The sequence below is a fragment of the Aptenodytes patagonicus genome, chromosome W, assembly GCF_965638725.1.
Source record: "Aptenodytes patagonicus chromosome W, bAptPat1.pri.cur, whole genome shotgun sequence".
Taxonomy (NCBI): domain Eukaryota; kingdom Metazoa; phylum Chordata; class Aves; order Sphenisciformes; family Spheniscidae; genus Aptenodytes; species Aptenodytes patagonicus.
In genome coordinates this window covers 363,237-377,626 of record NC_134981.1, presented here as the reverse complement: position 1 = coordinate 377,626, position 14,390 = coordinate 363,237, and the positions used below count along the sequence as shown (strand labels likewise).

General features: G+C 39.7%; 1 protein-coding gene across 1 annotated transcript in view; it reads right to left on the bottom strand.

Annotated features, from left to right (window-relative positions):
• Window positions 1-14,390, bottom strand: part of LOC143171865 (alpha-protein kinase 2-like) — a 45,198-nt gene that overhangs the window by 20,105 nt on the left and 10,703 nt on the right. Inside the window, exons 4-5 of the mRNA XM_076360973.1 lie at window positions 12,551-14,258; window positions 782-3,656 (exon numbers count right to left, since the gene is read on the bottom strand). Coding sequence (XP_076217088.1) covers window positions 782-3,656; window positions 12,551-13,933 — 4,258 coding nt within the window. The 5' untranslated portion in view covers window positions 13,934-14,258. The remainder of the gene's footprint in view (window positions 1-781; window positions 3,657-12,550; window positions 14,259-14,390) is intronic.

The following is a 14,390-nucleotide window of genomic DNA, read 5'->3' as shown; positions in this document are numbered from 1 at the left end:
TAATGTCAAAAGGTAAAAATAAGACCTTGGTCCTTGCAAAGTATCCATAGAAACCACAAATACCTCATCTGTCTAGCTGTTACACTGTTGCTACTTCTGTCTGCATTTTACCTAATAGCAACCTCCTAGAGACTGTGACAAGCAACCTGAACCTCATTTCAATTATGTTTTCTATGTCAATTTAATATTGCTAATTTCATCAGTGTCATTTATGACCAACAGTGGTGAAAATGAATGCAGAACCAGCCATCAGTCATCAGATAGGACTGCAAAACATTATGTTTATCAGTGGTACCCTACTAATAACAGTAATACTTTGCTAGTAATAAAACCATTTGGTAACCACGAGAGGGTAATTGCATTTGGGAGCCACAGTGTAGGAGCATAACTGGGAATACAGCCCTGTGGGAACATAACAACGTGCAAGTACTGCGCTTGCAGTTGCTGTATTGTGTGGTTATGTGGTACCATTATGCTATACATTCCTGAAAATGTTACGCGAGGAGACAAATGAAGAAGTAACTATTTCAAATAGGTTCATAAATTTAACACATTTTTGCCAGCTACGAAAAGGATGTTAGGGAGGGTTCAGCTCTGTGGCACAGGGACAGCACTAGTTACTAAGTTCACAGAACTGGAAATTAACATCAGTGAGGGCAGGACACCTTTAGCTGATATGATTTAGACTAAAGGAGGCTTGCAGTGTATTTAATGAATTTGAATTTTGTACTGTAGCCAGAACGATGGGAAAGGACAGAAATGAAAATCAGTTTTCTCTTACCTTTGGTATCCTTTTTCAAAATTAGTTTCCTTTGCTCTTTTCTATCTTCTTTATGAATCATGCCTGCCTCACTCTTCACAGACTCTTTAACACAGCTAGGATCCTTGCTGACATTTCCTCTCTCCTCCAGTCGGGGTTTTTTTGACAGTGTTGCTGGTGGTAATTTCTTCTTAGCTCCAGTAGCTAAATGCCCACTCTTTGCTGTGTCTTGTTTACATTTGATGGGCTCAGGCTCAGCAACAGTTGGTGATGTCTGGTAGGATTTCAATCCTTCTTGATTTCTTAGCGTTTCCGCATTGACTGGGAATGGATCATATGTGGTCAACACTATGGAGAATGGCTGAGTTCTGCTGTAGGGTGGTTGCTCTTGAAAATACTGGTTGCTCCCTGAATCAACTGGTGGCAAATTAACTAAACCACTTACTATGTTCTCTGATGTCATGACTTCTTCATCTTTATCATACTCAGTACACTTAATTGAATTATCAACCTCAGTTAGCTTGCTGGAAGAGATCAAGTCAGACCAGGACTGCTCAGTGCTAATATTCATAATCTGTCTCTGGGCCTTGGAGCCAGTGTGCAAAGGAGACTTCCTTTCAGCTTCATCTGGGTTATATTCAATAGCTCTTTGAATCTCTCGTTTATTTTCACACAAGACTGCTTCCTCCTTGTTTTCTTCAGGTACCCTATGGAACTGATCCTGCAATACTTTGCAGAAAGTTTCCAGCGCACTCCAATTTTCATCTAGTTTGACTGCAGTTTGTGTGGATTCTTTTACTTGACTTCCTGTGCCAGGACACCCCATTGTTGATATACTGGTAAGAAGGCCCTCTGACTGGCTTACAGGTGTGAAGAATGGCAATGTTTCTTTTACAGTCAGTTGTTGGATATCTAACTGATTACTGGTATCTCTATAATCCTCATTTGCTATGCTGTGGTATTCATTTTGAGTCTTTCTAGGCAGTGGCGTACTAACTGATGTTACACTTCCAGATGCATACGTGTGATTTTTTGAAGACTCTGTTTTTAACTCTTTATCAGACTTGAAGGTGCTGTCGACAAAAAATACATGTTGTTCTGATGTATTATGAGAGGAAACTGCAGTCTGACTCTCTGAAACATGACTAACTCCTGAGCCACAGGAAGTTTCAGCCCTTTGTTCATCACCTATGCAAATCTCTCTCTGTTCTTCTTCTGTTTTACATGGTTCATATCTGGGCACTTCTACATAAAAATCTCTTAAAAATGGATCCTCAGAAGAAGGAGTATATGCCACTTCTTGTTTTTCTATTTCTGTCAGTTGGTCTATATTTTGGGGTAAATTCTTACGTGTTATGGTTTCAGGAATCTTAATTAAATTAGGCAATTGCATTAGGTAACTGTATTTCTGTGCATTAGAAACAACTTGAAAATCTCGACAGTCATTATTTTTTGAAAGATGATAACTGTCAGAATTAGTGTCATTTTGTGCATTCAAGTCTGAGTGATTACCTTTTTCTTGTAAATTCTCTTCATAACTTTTGTGTATGGTGTTAATAGAAGAGTGTTCTTCATGTGTAAACTGATTGGTATTTTCACCAGGGAAAATGTCTTTCTCTTCAGGGAAATAAGCCAGTTCTTTTCTTGCTGGGTAACAGTCTCTAAAATGACACCCTTTACCAGTTACAGACTCATTTATCAAGGATATGTTGTGCTCAGTATGAAGTAATTGTCCAGTTGTCCCATGCGACTTATCTGACATGTAAGCTGGGTTTTCTTTGTCATATGCTAAATTACTACTCTGAGCATTTTTCAGTCTTTGAGGAGAAACTGCATCACATGTTTGTGAAGCATTATTAATGGTAAGCTTTCCTTCCCGAGCAACAGTCATTTGAATGGATCCATTACTGTCAGTTAATGTTTGATTTGGCTTCCGCTCCAAGCACTCCCCTGTATTTAAGATGATACTATTTGCTGAAACACAAATGGATGGTGTTTCCGTTTTATTTCCAGTGCTAGAATCTAGACATATACCATCTGTTTCTACCACTTGTGCAAGACAAATGTTTCCTATGGATGCACTGTTACATGCTTCATCTGTTTTAAGTAGGTTATTAGAAACATTGCAGTCTTCTTTCTCTGTTCTTTGTCTATTAGCTGGCTGTGTAATAGGTTCCTGCTCTTCTATCAAATTTATTGGCAAAGGATGATTAGAACAGGTTTCCTGTACAAAGTTCAGTTCTCTGACTTTGCTATCTGTCAGCCTAATTTCTAAACTTGTGATCCCCCGGTTTTCAAATGGGATTTGATAGTCTGAGTCATCTTCATGAAGAAGTTTCCACAGCTTGTCATGCACTGCAGATATATCAGCATCTCCTTTGCACTCAGGTTCTCCAGATTCCAGGACTGACTTGGGATTAGCTTCAAACAGAGATTCATCACATGATAGACTGCAGAGAATATCTGTGTCGTTGCTATCATGTGAGTCAAAACTATACCTTTGCTCTCCCTCCCTTGGCTCATCACATAGCTTTGCAGAAGAGAGAACAGCACACAAACACTCTTGTTTATCAGGAACAGAGTCCGTATCCCATAAAGGAAAAGGTGAAATATCATTCTTTGATTTGTTGCCATTACTAATAATATTAATTCCTTGTTCACAAAAGACTTGTTGGTGACAACTTTCTCTCTTATCAGAAGGAGCATGGTGTTGAGAATAGGTCTGTAAATTTGCATTTTTTACTTGTAATGTCTTTTCAGTACAGAGCATTTCTGAAGCTGGGTGGATGGTTCCTGCACTCTCACAAGTCATGAAGATGCCCTCCTTTTCTGTTCCAGGCTCCATACATAGTCTCTCACAATTCTGGGTAAAGATTTTAAGATTAGCACCTTGATTCTACAAAGAAGAAAAAAAGAGAAATGTAATTAAAAATTAGAATGTTGCTTGACACAGGCCTGAACTAGAATTCTGGCTTGAAATGTACCTAATTTTTTTTTTTTTTTAGTATTTGTCAATAGTCAAGTTTCTGACTTGTAGCTATCAACCTAATGGATTTCAATCCAACTCCTGGGTCTTAACAGCCTTGAACCCTGGTAAGTTTCAGATCTGGATCCAAATGCTGAGAAATATAAAATGTAATCAAGATGAAGATCAATGACTGATATAGTTCAGCTAGTTAAAAACAGATAAAATAAAATAAAATTCATGTCTATGCCTTTTGCTAACAGTCAGAGTGTCCCACCATACTTATGTAATTATTACATAATCAAAACTGATGAGTTTCTGGAACTACCCGGACTAGTTTTCTGGGAGCTTGCCTTCCCTTTTGCTCCCATCATGGGCATTGTTATCTTAAGTTTCACAAAGATGCTTTCTTAATATGTATCAGTCTTGAAAAGTTTCAGAGAATGCACCCCACATGTCTGCTGTGCTATGTACTTCAGAACAAGACTCCCACCAAGAAATTAACATCTCTGGGTCAGTTTTAAGCTGTCTTCGAAATTTGTCTTGGGTCACCTCTGACCCCTTGAGGTGACAAGTCCCGCTTCAAAAGGGAATGATAGAGATCATTCCAGATCTTGCCTCTGTCCAAGTGGTAATGAATTGCTCAATATAAGGCATATTCAGCCCTCCTCTAGCAATGAGACATGCATTGCAACCTTAGGGGCACTGCTGGGAAAATTGTCGCAGGAAATAAAAATCCATATTCCTCCTGCATCTCCTTTATTCTTCTATATCAAAATATTCCAAATCATCACTTTATGTAGAAACAATCCATTCCTCAATTAAACTAAGCCAAACTGAACTTCATTTATGCAAGGAGTGCAGACTTTATTAAGAAGAACAACTGGCTGATGTTTGGGCTTGCATGGGATGAAGAAAGTGCTGCCATCTGCCTGGCATACAAAATCTGTTAAACCGTTCACCATTCTCCTCAGAATTGAGCTTTCATTCTTAAATTCTTGTTCCGGAGTCCCTGCCAAGCTTTTGTTCTCCAGGATTTTCTCTAATCCTCTTCAGCTCTAAATCAATTCCATGGAGGTGGTGAGCATGTTTCACCCATAGCAATTCATAGATGGAGAAGCCTACAATTTTTTACTAGAGAAAAATGCATTGTTTCCTAAACTAATTATGCTTTATGCTTTTGGTTACCATTCATTTGCCAGAACAATCTGTAAAAGTAGAGAGCAACTTAGCAGTCAACCTTTGAAAAAAAATATTCACTTTCAAATAGCCATTAACAGGCTATAACAACACGGACCTCATGAATTAGTTTGTACATTTGACCATGTATCTTTCTAGCGGTTGTCTGAAGCTTTGTACTGACTCCCAGCAGAAATTAAGAAATGCTAAAAAACATCAGACTAAGTTTAAAAAACACCAATATTTGTAGACATTTTACACTTTTTAGCTTTTATCCAGCCACAAACTCAACTTCATAACTGTTTTGGGTTGGTTTTTCCCTCCCGAGTCCCAGTTCCATCCATAGTTATTTGTTAACTTGTAACGACGTGCTGGATGGCTGAAATGAACAACTGTGATACATAATGGGTGAGTCCTCTGGGCTACAGCAGAGCTGTAAATATGTAATGAGTGCTGGCAGACACAGAATTCAGAAAAGCGGTCCTGAAAAGAATCTGTTGTTACTTAGTGAAGGATATGCAATGAAGGATTTCCCATGAGTTGCTGTGTGCTCAGGCAGAGGCAGGGGCTGCTCAGACACTAGGTTCTTAGTTTCCGTAAGTTCATGGTAAAAGGATTACCGGCTGTAGCAAATATTGCTTTCCTTTGCTGCAAAAGCCACCCACTTCAGTTGCAATTCCTTTCATCCTTTCTGTTTCTCCATTCAGCTTGAGTAGGATGTGGAGCTGACTACATGCTGTGGACAATGGGGAAGGAAGAGATATAGAAGATTTTTGTCAATGACTTTAACTGCTGTTCCCACCCCAAGCACCATGCAGTTGCCACCACAGTGTCTTCAAAACTCCTTGGCTAGTGCATACTTACCTAGAAACCCTGAGCCTAGGAATCTCAGCTCCACAACTGCAGTCCTCTCTGATTCCCAATGCCTTGGTCTCCTGCTCAAGTCTGCTCTGCAGGAGAAGATGCCAGTCTCTAGTTCTTTGAGCTTAAGATGCACACCTTCTCTCAAGTCAAGTGGGATGTGGGCCTGGACGTGTCTCTAGAGTCAGTTCCAGTTCTCTTCTCAGTCGGTCCTGAGCATTTGGTTTGAGCTTAGTGCTCCTTCTGCCACTTCCACTTCCCCTGCAAACCTCTGAAAAGCAGAGCTTATTTTTCTATTCCTTACAGCCACAGCAGCCTCAATCACAGCTTTTACTAACACCTGTGGAATTCTTGCTAAGTATGTTAGACATATGATCAGTCAGTCCCTACCTGCTGTTGGTATGAGACTGAAAATAGACAGCTCTCATGCCCACTGGAAAGTGGGCTGATTATTTCAAGAACCCTTTTATCTATCTAATCTGTATGTCTGTCCACGTTAGCATCTGTCTCAAGCATTTATAGACATGCAGCACTGTAGAGTCTAGACACACTGTCTGATGGCTGGAAAATAAATACAATGACAAAAGAGGACTTGTAATGGAGTGCCTTGCCTTGCATTTGACAAAAGTAGGTCTGAAAGCAGAATGCAATTTGAAGCCTTATAGTGGCACATTTATTAATTTTTTAATTTATATTTACCAGGGATATGTGCTCCTAGGGTATGTGGTAATCAGCTCCATGTTATTTTTGTTTGAAAGTACTTATAGCCAAATCCTTTAAACATGTTTTAGGAAACCTTGCTGGCTTTAACTTTGGTATTTTCTTAGATTAGATTTATTTCAGCTAACACAGTCCTAGAACTATTCATCTTGATTTGGTTTTTTGTTCCCTGTTCTCACAGAAGATTTCTAGGGTTTAATGCCATACATTTTAACAATTGCTTCAATTACTGGACAGTCTGCTCGACTCAGGGGTGACAAAAGAATGGTAACAAACTAGAGAATTTAATTATGTGAATGCACTAGAACAAGTAATTTTGTGTGTGTGTAACAAACTGCCTGGTGCGTGATGACAGAAAGATGAAATCACACTTCTGTATTTAAACTCATACATGAAATATACAGTCCATGTACCTTCATTATAAAGCCATGGTTACTGTGAATAAAGGAGGGATAAACGGGTAAGTCAGTTGCATAAGAGCTATGTAAAAGGAAAATGGAAACGGCCACTTCAAAACCAGAGCTTTCTTTTTAATCTATTGTAAAATCATGATGTAAGGAGGACCCTTCCTTGGTTTTCTTGCTCTGCTAATAAGACCCATTGTGTTCCAAAGCCTGACAGGAACAATTAAATGAAAAGCAAAGAAGGACCATATGGCGTAAGTGAGCACTTTTGTCACCCCTTGAGTTATGGAATGAAACAGGGGAGAACACGGAGAAAAGAAGGAGAAATTTAAAAGGATTTTACTTCTTCATGGCAATCTGATATCAGGAACATTTTCATCTGACAGTCTCTATGGAGATCTAGAAGACACGGATGACCAAACTGATGACCTACAGACCTGCAAAATGTTTTACAGGTGAAGTGAGCTTCTCCCAGAATGTTTCAAGTCACCCCTTGAATGTTTCAAGTCACTTCTTCAAGTCACCAGGAACCGAGGAACAGCACCCAATCTGTGACCTCAAATGTTATGGTAAAACTGATCTGTCCCTTCAGCCCAAGCTGCGCTGGTTCATCTTCAGGTCTGGAGATCTTCTATTCAGTCCACTGTATCATCCAACTTAGTGGTCAACATGTTACATTTTTTACTGTTTCTTTTAACGCTTTAATGTTTTAACGCTTTAATGTTTCTTTACTGCCATACTATGTTTGTAGAGTGCTGAGTTACTATGCAAGCTATGCATAAGTCTAAATCAGGACTAGATCAAAAATACAATTTTCTGAAAACAAAGCTCTGGCTCTGAAAGCCATTGACTCTCTTGTGGCAATAAAGACAGATCCATTTATGTTGTCTAGTTGCTTTACACGCTACCTCTTGTTTTGGTATTTGCACTCGGTATCCCATATTCACTCCTGTTTTTATGAGTTGCAGTGGAACCCGTTTTGGTGGGAATGACAGCTTCCCTGAAGTTAAGAGAAATCCTTTCTGGATCTGACTGGCTCTTAAGCTTGGCAGGCCGTGTGCTGTTCAGTGATTGGCTTTAAATAACACTGAATTAACAAGGTTTAGCAAGGTAATTCTCCACTGTAAATAAAGTCTCCATGTTACATTTATATCCCTCTGTTTGTACAAAAGGACTATAACAAACCATCCCTAGAATACAGACAATAAGTATATCGCTGCCTCTGGATCAGAGCTCCCTCAAATCCACCATGTTTGGAACTGCTTTTGGTTTACACTGTTCTCCAGCAGTAGCTTAGTGGCTCTTTCTATTTCCCTGTTTCATGCAATGCCACTCAAATTCCTCTTTCCTAAAATAACACTCTGCTTTAAATGGCACACCTGCCTTGGATTAGCTAAAAAACTCAATACCTGTAGTTATTTCAACTGCTTTAGACAGGTGAAACAAAAGACATGAGCTATATTTTATCCTACAGATGCTTACTGACAGGCACATCCTGCTAGCATCCTGCTATTCCTGCTGAAGGGGCAGAAAAAGAGGAAGTTAAATAAGAACTATAGTATTTCAAAGGACAGAAAGCGAGTTCTCTGCCTTTGACAACAACATAGAACAATAGGCTGACCATGCACAGCTGTCATGGGTCCATGCTCTGAGGTGGTGAGGATTTTCAATGGATGAGGTTTTTTGTGTGTCTCTCAGGAAAGACTGGAGCCAACTATAACACAGGTGACAAAATGGGATGTTATCTGCCAGCCCTAGGGTGGATCCTATTGAACGAGCAGGGTTGGTATCACAGCCTACATGAGCTCTAGTTACTCATACTAGGAATCCTGTTTGCTCTGATGCAGAGCTCCTACCCCTTAGCACACTGCTCAGGCTCAGACCATTCCCTGGGAATGCTCAGCTCTCATCTCAGCCAGACTCAGAGCAAAAGTCTGAGACGACCACCTTTTCAAGCAAAAATACCAACCACTCTAGCCTATTAGAAAGGATGAGGTGTAGCTTCTCACGCTTTCTTTTTGGATCTGTGCCACATAGTATGAATATAATATTTAGAAACAAAACATGCTAACCACTTGACGGAGAGTTATTCTGCACCCAAGGACTACTGAGTATTTTATACAGAGTGCAAAACTTTCCAATGAAGTGAAAAACTTTGAGAAATGAGAGACCTAATTTCTGCTAAGATTCAAAGTTGGAGGAGATTTGGATCCCAGCTTCCCCTGTTATAGGAAACAGATTTAGGCAAACTGTTTTTTCAAAATTCCAGCAAAAGAACTGAGTGGTGGCAAGCTGCACCAAGAGGGAGCAAGAATACATGTCTCACAAAAAATTATAACTGACTAGGTTTTGAGCTCAGATAACCAAAAAGCCTTCATTTTTTCCAGCAACTATTCACTCAAATGAGACAAGAGGCAGAGATGTACTTTAAAGACATTTGAATGAAAAACGAAACAACTATAAGCTGATTGAAAATGATGTGTTGGGCATGCACAGTAATTCTTACTCACTACTGTTTTGGAACAGAAGTCCTCCTCACCCATTTTGTATTCAAAGCCAGCCATTAAACCAGTTGCCATCCACCAGCTGTTTATTGGCCTACATGAAACCATTTGCTGGGTTTCAGTCTAACCCCTCACGGGCAGAGTTAACCCATCATAACTGTTCTGAAACCCTTTCAAACAGTTTCATTTTCCTCTTCTTTTGTTGCGTAACCCAACTCCTTCCTCCCCTCTTACCTTTCCACCCTTTTCCCATATCTTTCTGCATGTTGCTCCCAGCACACGCCCTCTCCTTCATGACAGTGTTGGAGTGCAGTGCACATGACTAGCACCTACATTTCTGTACTAACCTCAGAGCAGGGAGCTCTAAACTTAAGAGTGCCCCAGCAATCAAACACTCTAAATCACAGTTCTCCTTTACACATGGCAGCTTCTAGGACATCACACACAACAGCAGATAGCTACCATCTTAACATATTGAACAGGGCCAGTAGCCCAACAGATGAACAGCTTCATTGGCCTATGCAGTCCTGGCAATTTTGGCTACCCTGGAATCTAACAAAGCAGAAGTATGATGTGTCAGACAAAATACTTTTTGTGCACAACCAGATTACCTGATTACTTGGAAGTTCTGTGTCAGTTCTGCTTCTCTCCTTTTTGTATAATAAAATTCAAAATTATCTAGAAGTGACATAAATTTATGTCAGGAAGATCAAACCAAGTATCTCTCAAGTTTTATGAGAACAGGCTGTTCTGACACAAGTGAAAACAAAATAATGGCAGGATGAACAGTAGATCTAATCAGCAGAAAAAAACTGCTCTAGAAATATACAAACACCACATGCCATTCTTCCTAGTGTATCAGCGTAAATGTTAAGTATTTTGCTTATGCCCTCGAATCCCTCTGAACCTGCCCTTTCCAGCAGGACTTCACCAACATTGCTGGCATTCAGCAGGCCATAGACATGGGCTCTGTAATTCAGGAGTGACACCAGTACCTTGGGCTGAGGCTGCTGGCTGAACACTAAACAGACACCAGCTGTTGAATGACATGCTGCAAACCTGAAGCCTCCTAGCTCTCTGCACAGTATGTAATATCATACAGCTGGTACAGTTGGCTTTTAGAACCTATTATTAATTGAGCTGCTTTGAAGCATTAGATAAATAAAGAATTTCACCTGGGGGTAGATCATGAGGTCATGAGAGGAGTCAGGAGACTCCCACCTTGACCATCTAATGGCAGGAGAAGTCACCCAGAACAGCAGTTGCTGCACAAGACAGACTGCAAAGGTTGTTCCATTTAGAGGCATCTTGGCACTAAGGGGAAGTGTAAATCCTTAAGTAATTAGTGCTGTGGTTCTCTGGCTGCTATGTACCTCTCAGCAGACCTGATTCACCACATGGAGAGGGAAAATACAACACACTTCAAAAGCGGCCAGCTGTGATTTTTGCTACAAGTCCCTCACCTTGCTCCTGGCAGAGCTGTCTCAAATGCTGGGCTCCAGCTAATACCACAGTGCACTTTTACATAAACCTGTGTGCAGCAATAGGAGGTTGATTCTTAGGCTACACAAGCAGATTGCTGAGGAGTTTCTGGCTTACTGTATGGGACATGGGAGAAGCTGTCCACATTTTACTTGTGCTATAAAGAGTAGTTTTCAGATGGGATGCTTTTGTTTGGCTCATTTTCAAGACCACATAATTTTGAACCTACACCTAAATTTCATCTTCATTCATGCATGTTTAAAACCAGGTGTTTGGTTTGTGCTCATCTCTAGACCTTTTGTGTACACCGATACTTCTTTCCTACTTAATTTTTATCTAATGTAAAGTTTTGGTCATGGACACACAAACAGAAGAAATACATACTGACTGCAGGTAGCAAGAGTCTAACCAGCCAATCTGAAATTTGGCCATGGCACTTACAGTAACGTAACAGCTGCTCCTTGCTAAGAGGGTTCTGGGATTTAAATTTTTGTACTGCACTTGGAAAAAAATGAAACAATGCCTCTTGCAAACCATGGTAATACATACTGTCAAGAAATTCTCAGCAGGTTAATTTCAATAGGAGGGTATTCCCCATCATAAGAACATTATGTGCTGCTAAAATGATTGGAATTTTAAGTACTATAAAAACAGAGAAACTTATGGATGTTTTTCAGGCAGAAGAATTCAAGTGATTTTTGACTGCTGAAGACACCCCAGTGGTGAGATTAAAGTCAGTCTACTACCCAGAACTGGGATACATTTTTGCTGAAACGATATAGATGAAGAAAAGCATGTGGAACTGGAAAAAGCTTGTGTTTATTTGTCATAAATGTTTTTTTCTGTGCAACTAGCTGTGCACTTTCAAATCAGCAAAGTTGGTGATAACAAGATTATTCATGATTTAATACTTATATATATATTTATGTATCTTCAGTCTTTACTATGTGAAATAAAAAGTATGATCCAATTCTCCCACTTATGAAAACCGCTGGAGCATCATATCAGTCTGTACAACTATACTGATTTCCCTAGTTGATTTCCTACCAACAGACATAAAATATGCAAGTACACAGAGACTACTACTTTGGGGTTTTATTTTTAACTGGTTTTTACATTTCAGCTGGAATATCTGACTCTTTCAGCGTTTTATTTTTAAAAAGCAAAGCTCCATTCACCTCCGTAACATGAACTCTCTGGATTAAATTCCCCTCCTTGTTATAAATTCAGAGCAAACCCCTGTTGATTTGTTTTAGATTTCCAGCACCATAAGCGGATGACAATTTTGTTCTTTGAGTATAAACTGAAAAGAAAGTAAATCACAACATTCTCTGCTCACAATAAGTATTTGAGAAACTTTCTGGACTGAAAGAAACATTACTTTGATAAGACCTGTGCAATAGCCCACATATCGGATTTCCCTATCCAGCTGTCCAGAGTCCCATTAGTGCCTCTTACTATTATCAGTCTCACTCTATAATTAGAACAGCTTATGGTTTATTTGGGCCTTTTTCAAAACCAGATTTCCTTCCCAGCCGTAGCTGTCATTCAGAAGTTCATGAATAGTATCTTTCAAAGTAATTTAAATTTTACATTATTTTGTGACAAACAGGAATAAAATGCATTCAAATCAGCAGAGCAGCTCTTTCCATTAAATGATAAACACTTTACTTACCCTGGGTGAGACATTTTCATTTGGCATCTGATTTTGCTCAGACAGGCCCCAAGTCCTTTTCCTTTCCCAATGACACTCTTTATCAGCCTCTTCTGTATGACACAAACCAGCCTGCATTTGCAAGCTTTCTGTCTCCTCAGGGATTTGTGTTGAAATGACACCTTCCTGACTGGGAAACAGAGCACTGGATTCCCTGACCTCTGCTGCAGTCTGGAAAGACTGTCCTATATTACTTACGTATCTGCAAAGCTCTTTAGGGTTTAACAACTTTAAAAGGTTTCTTCTTAGATTTTCTGTTAAGGTACAGACAGCATGCCTTGCATTTTCCTCCGACAAATTTCTTCCCCCCTCCTCTAGCAGCAATGAGCTTTCACCCAGCAAGTCCTTGTCCATAATGTTTTCTGTCACTGTCTCTGAAGCCTGATTTGTCAAAGAAGCACCTATGCCATTAGTAGAGGAGTCCGCTTTGGCACGTACATTATCCTTGTTCTTTGATTTGTCAGTTGAGAAATCTGCAGCTGAGTGGCCACTTCCATTATTTTCTTCTTCAGTTCTGGGATGGTCATCTTCAATGTCTGCAGATGCAACAGGCACTTTATACTTTTCTTTGTCTTTCAAACTGGTACTTTTATCTCGGTGGTGTCCAACAGTGAGAGTCATCTCTGCCTGCAGAGTTGACTGGCTGTACATAGAGGGGTCTCTCCTTACATTTACTCCTTTGAATTTTGAGTGATGACCACAGAAGCCAATGGTGGTATCCATAGGCGTAGTGTTATCTGACACTCGGAACAGACAAGGCATTTCACTGAGGAAGTAAGCACACCCATCACAATCCTTACTCAGTTTTAAATCATCTTCATCATCACTTTCTAATAAAAACTGTAATTTCTTTTTCCAGATTTCATTTTCATGCACTGTCAGCACATCTGAACATTCAAAATCCTCTAGGTCATCATCAGAAAAGTCATCACTTACACTTGGAATTTCCTCTGCATAGATCTCTGGAATAGTGGCAGAATTTTCAGAATCATCTTTTACAAAATAATTGTGATTTACTATGGGAGTATCTGCCTGCTCACTGAATAGGGTATTCATGTTTAGAGGTCTACCGAGCCCCGTCTTTTTACATGCCTGGACATCTGCCAGAGACTGACCAGATACAGAGTCTTCCGTGTCAAGGCAACAGTTGTCTGTATTATAAGTGATTACTTTTGAAGGGCGGGAATGCACCTGTCCACTGCAGTATTTCTCTGCTTTTCCAGCCGTGACACTGACCATACTGTTAAAATTAATTAGGTCATCACCATTCTCTGAAAAATCCCTTAGGCAGGAAGTATTTTCCTGGGTTTTAAATGTATTTTTTACATCCATGTTGTCTTCCATGTCAGGCAACTGTCTGTGGGATTTCTAAAACGGGGACAATATTTCTGCTTTTCCGAGTTTCTCAAGCAGCAAACCACTGATTTTTGAAGAGTTAGAATCTGGCGAAATTAACATGGGGTCACCCTCATAGGGGTAATTCTTGTGTTGTGCAAAATGTTTCTGGTTCTGCTCATTTTACCCTGAAGTCTCCCACATTGTCATTTAGGTCAACAACAAATACTGGGGAAGTTTTGTTTTTTCCATCTGATTTCAGTTCAAGAAAAGTTGAACAGCAGGTCATTCTAGCTGTCAAACTGTTTCCAGGTGCAGATCTTGCTCTGTGCACCTGCAAATAAAAGAAATCTGAAGTTTAAAATTACTTCTAAAATGGGTATACATATTTTCTAAAAGGTGGTCAATTGACACATAGCTGCAAGCATTTTCAAAAAAGAAAAATCATTATTTTAAAATCAAGATC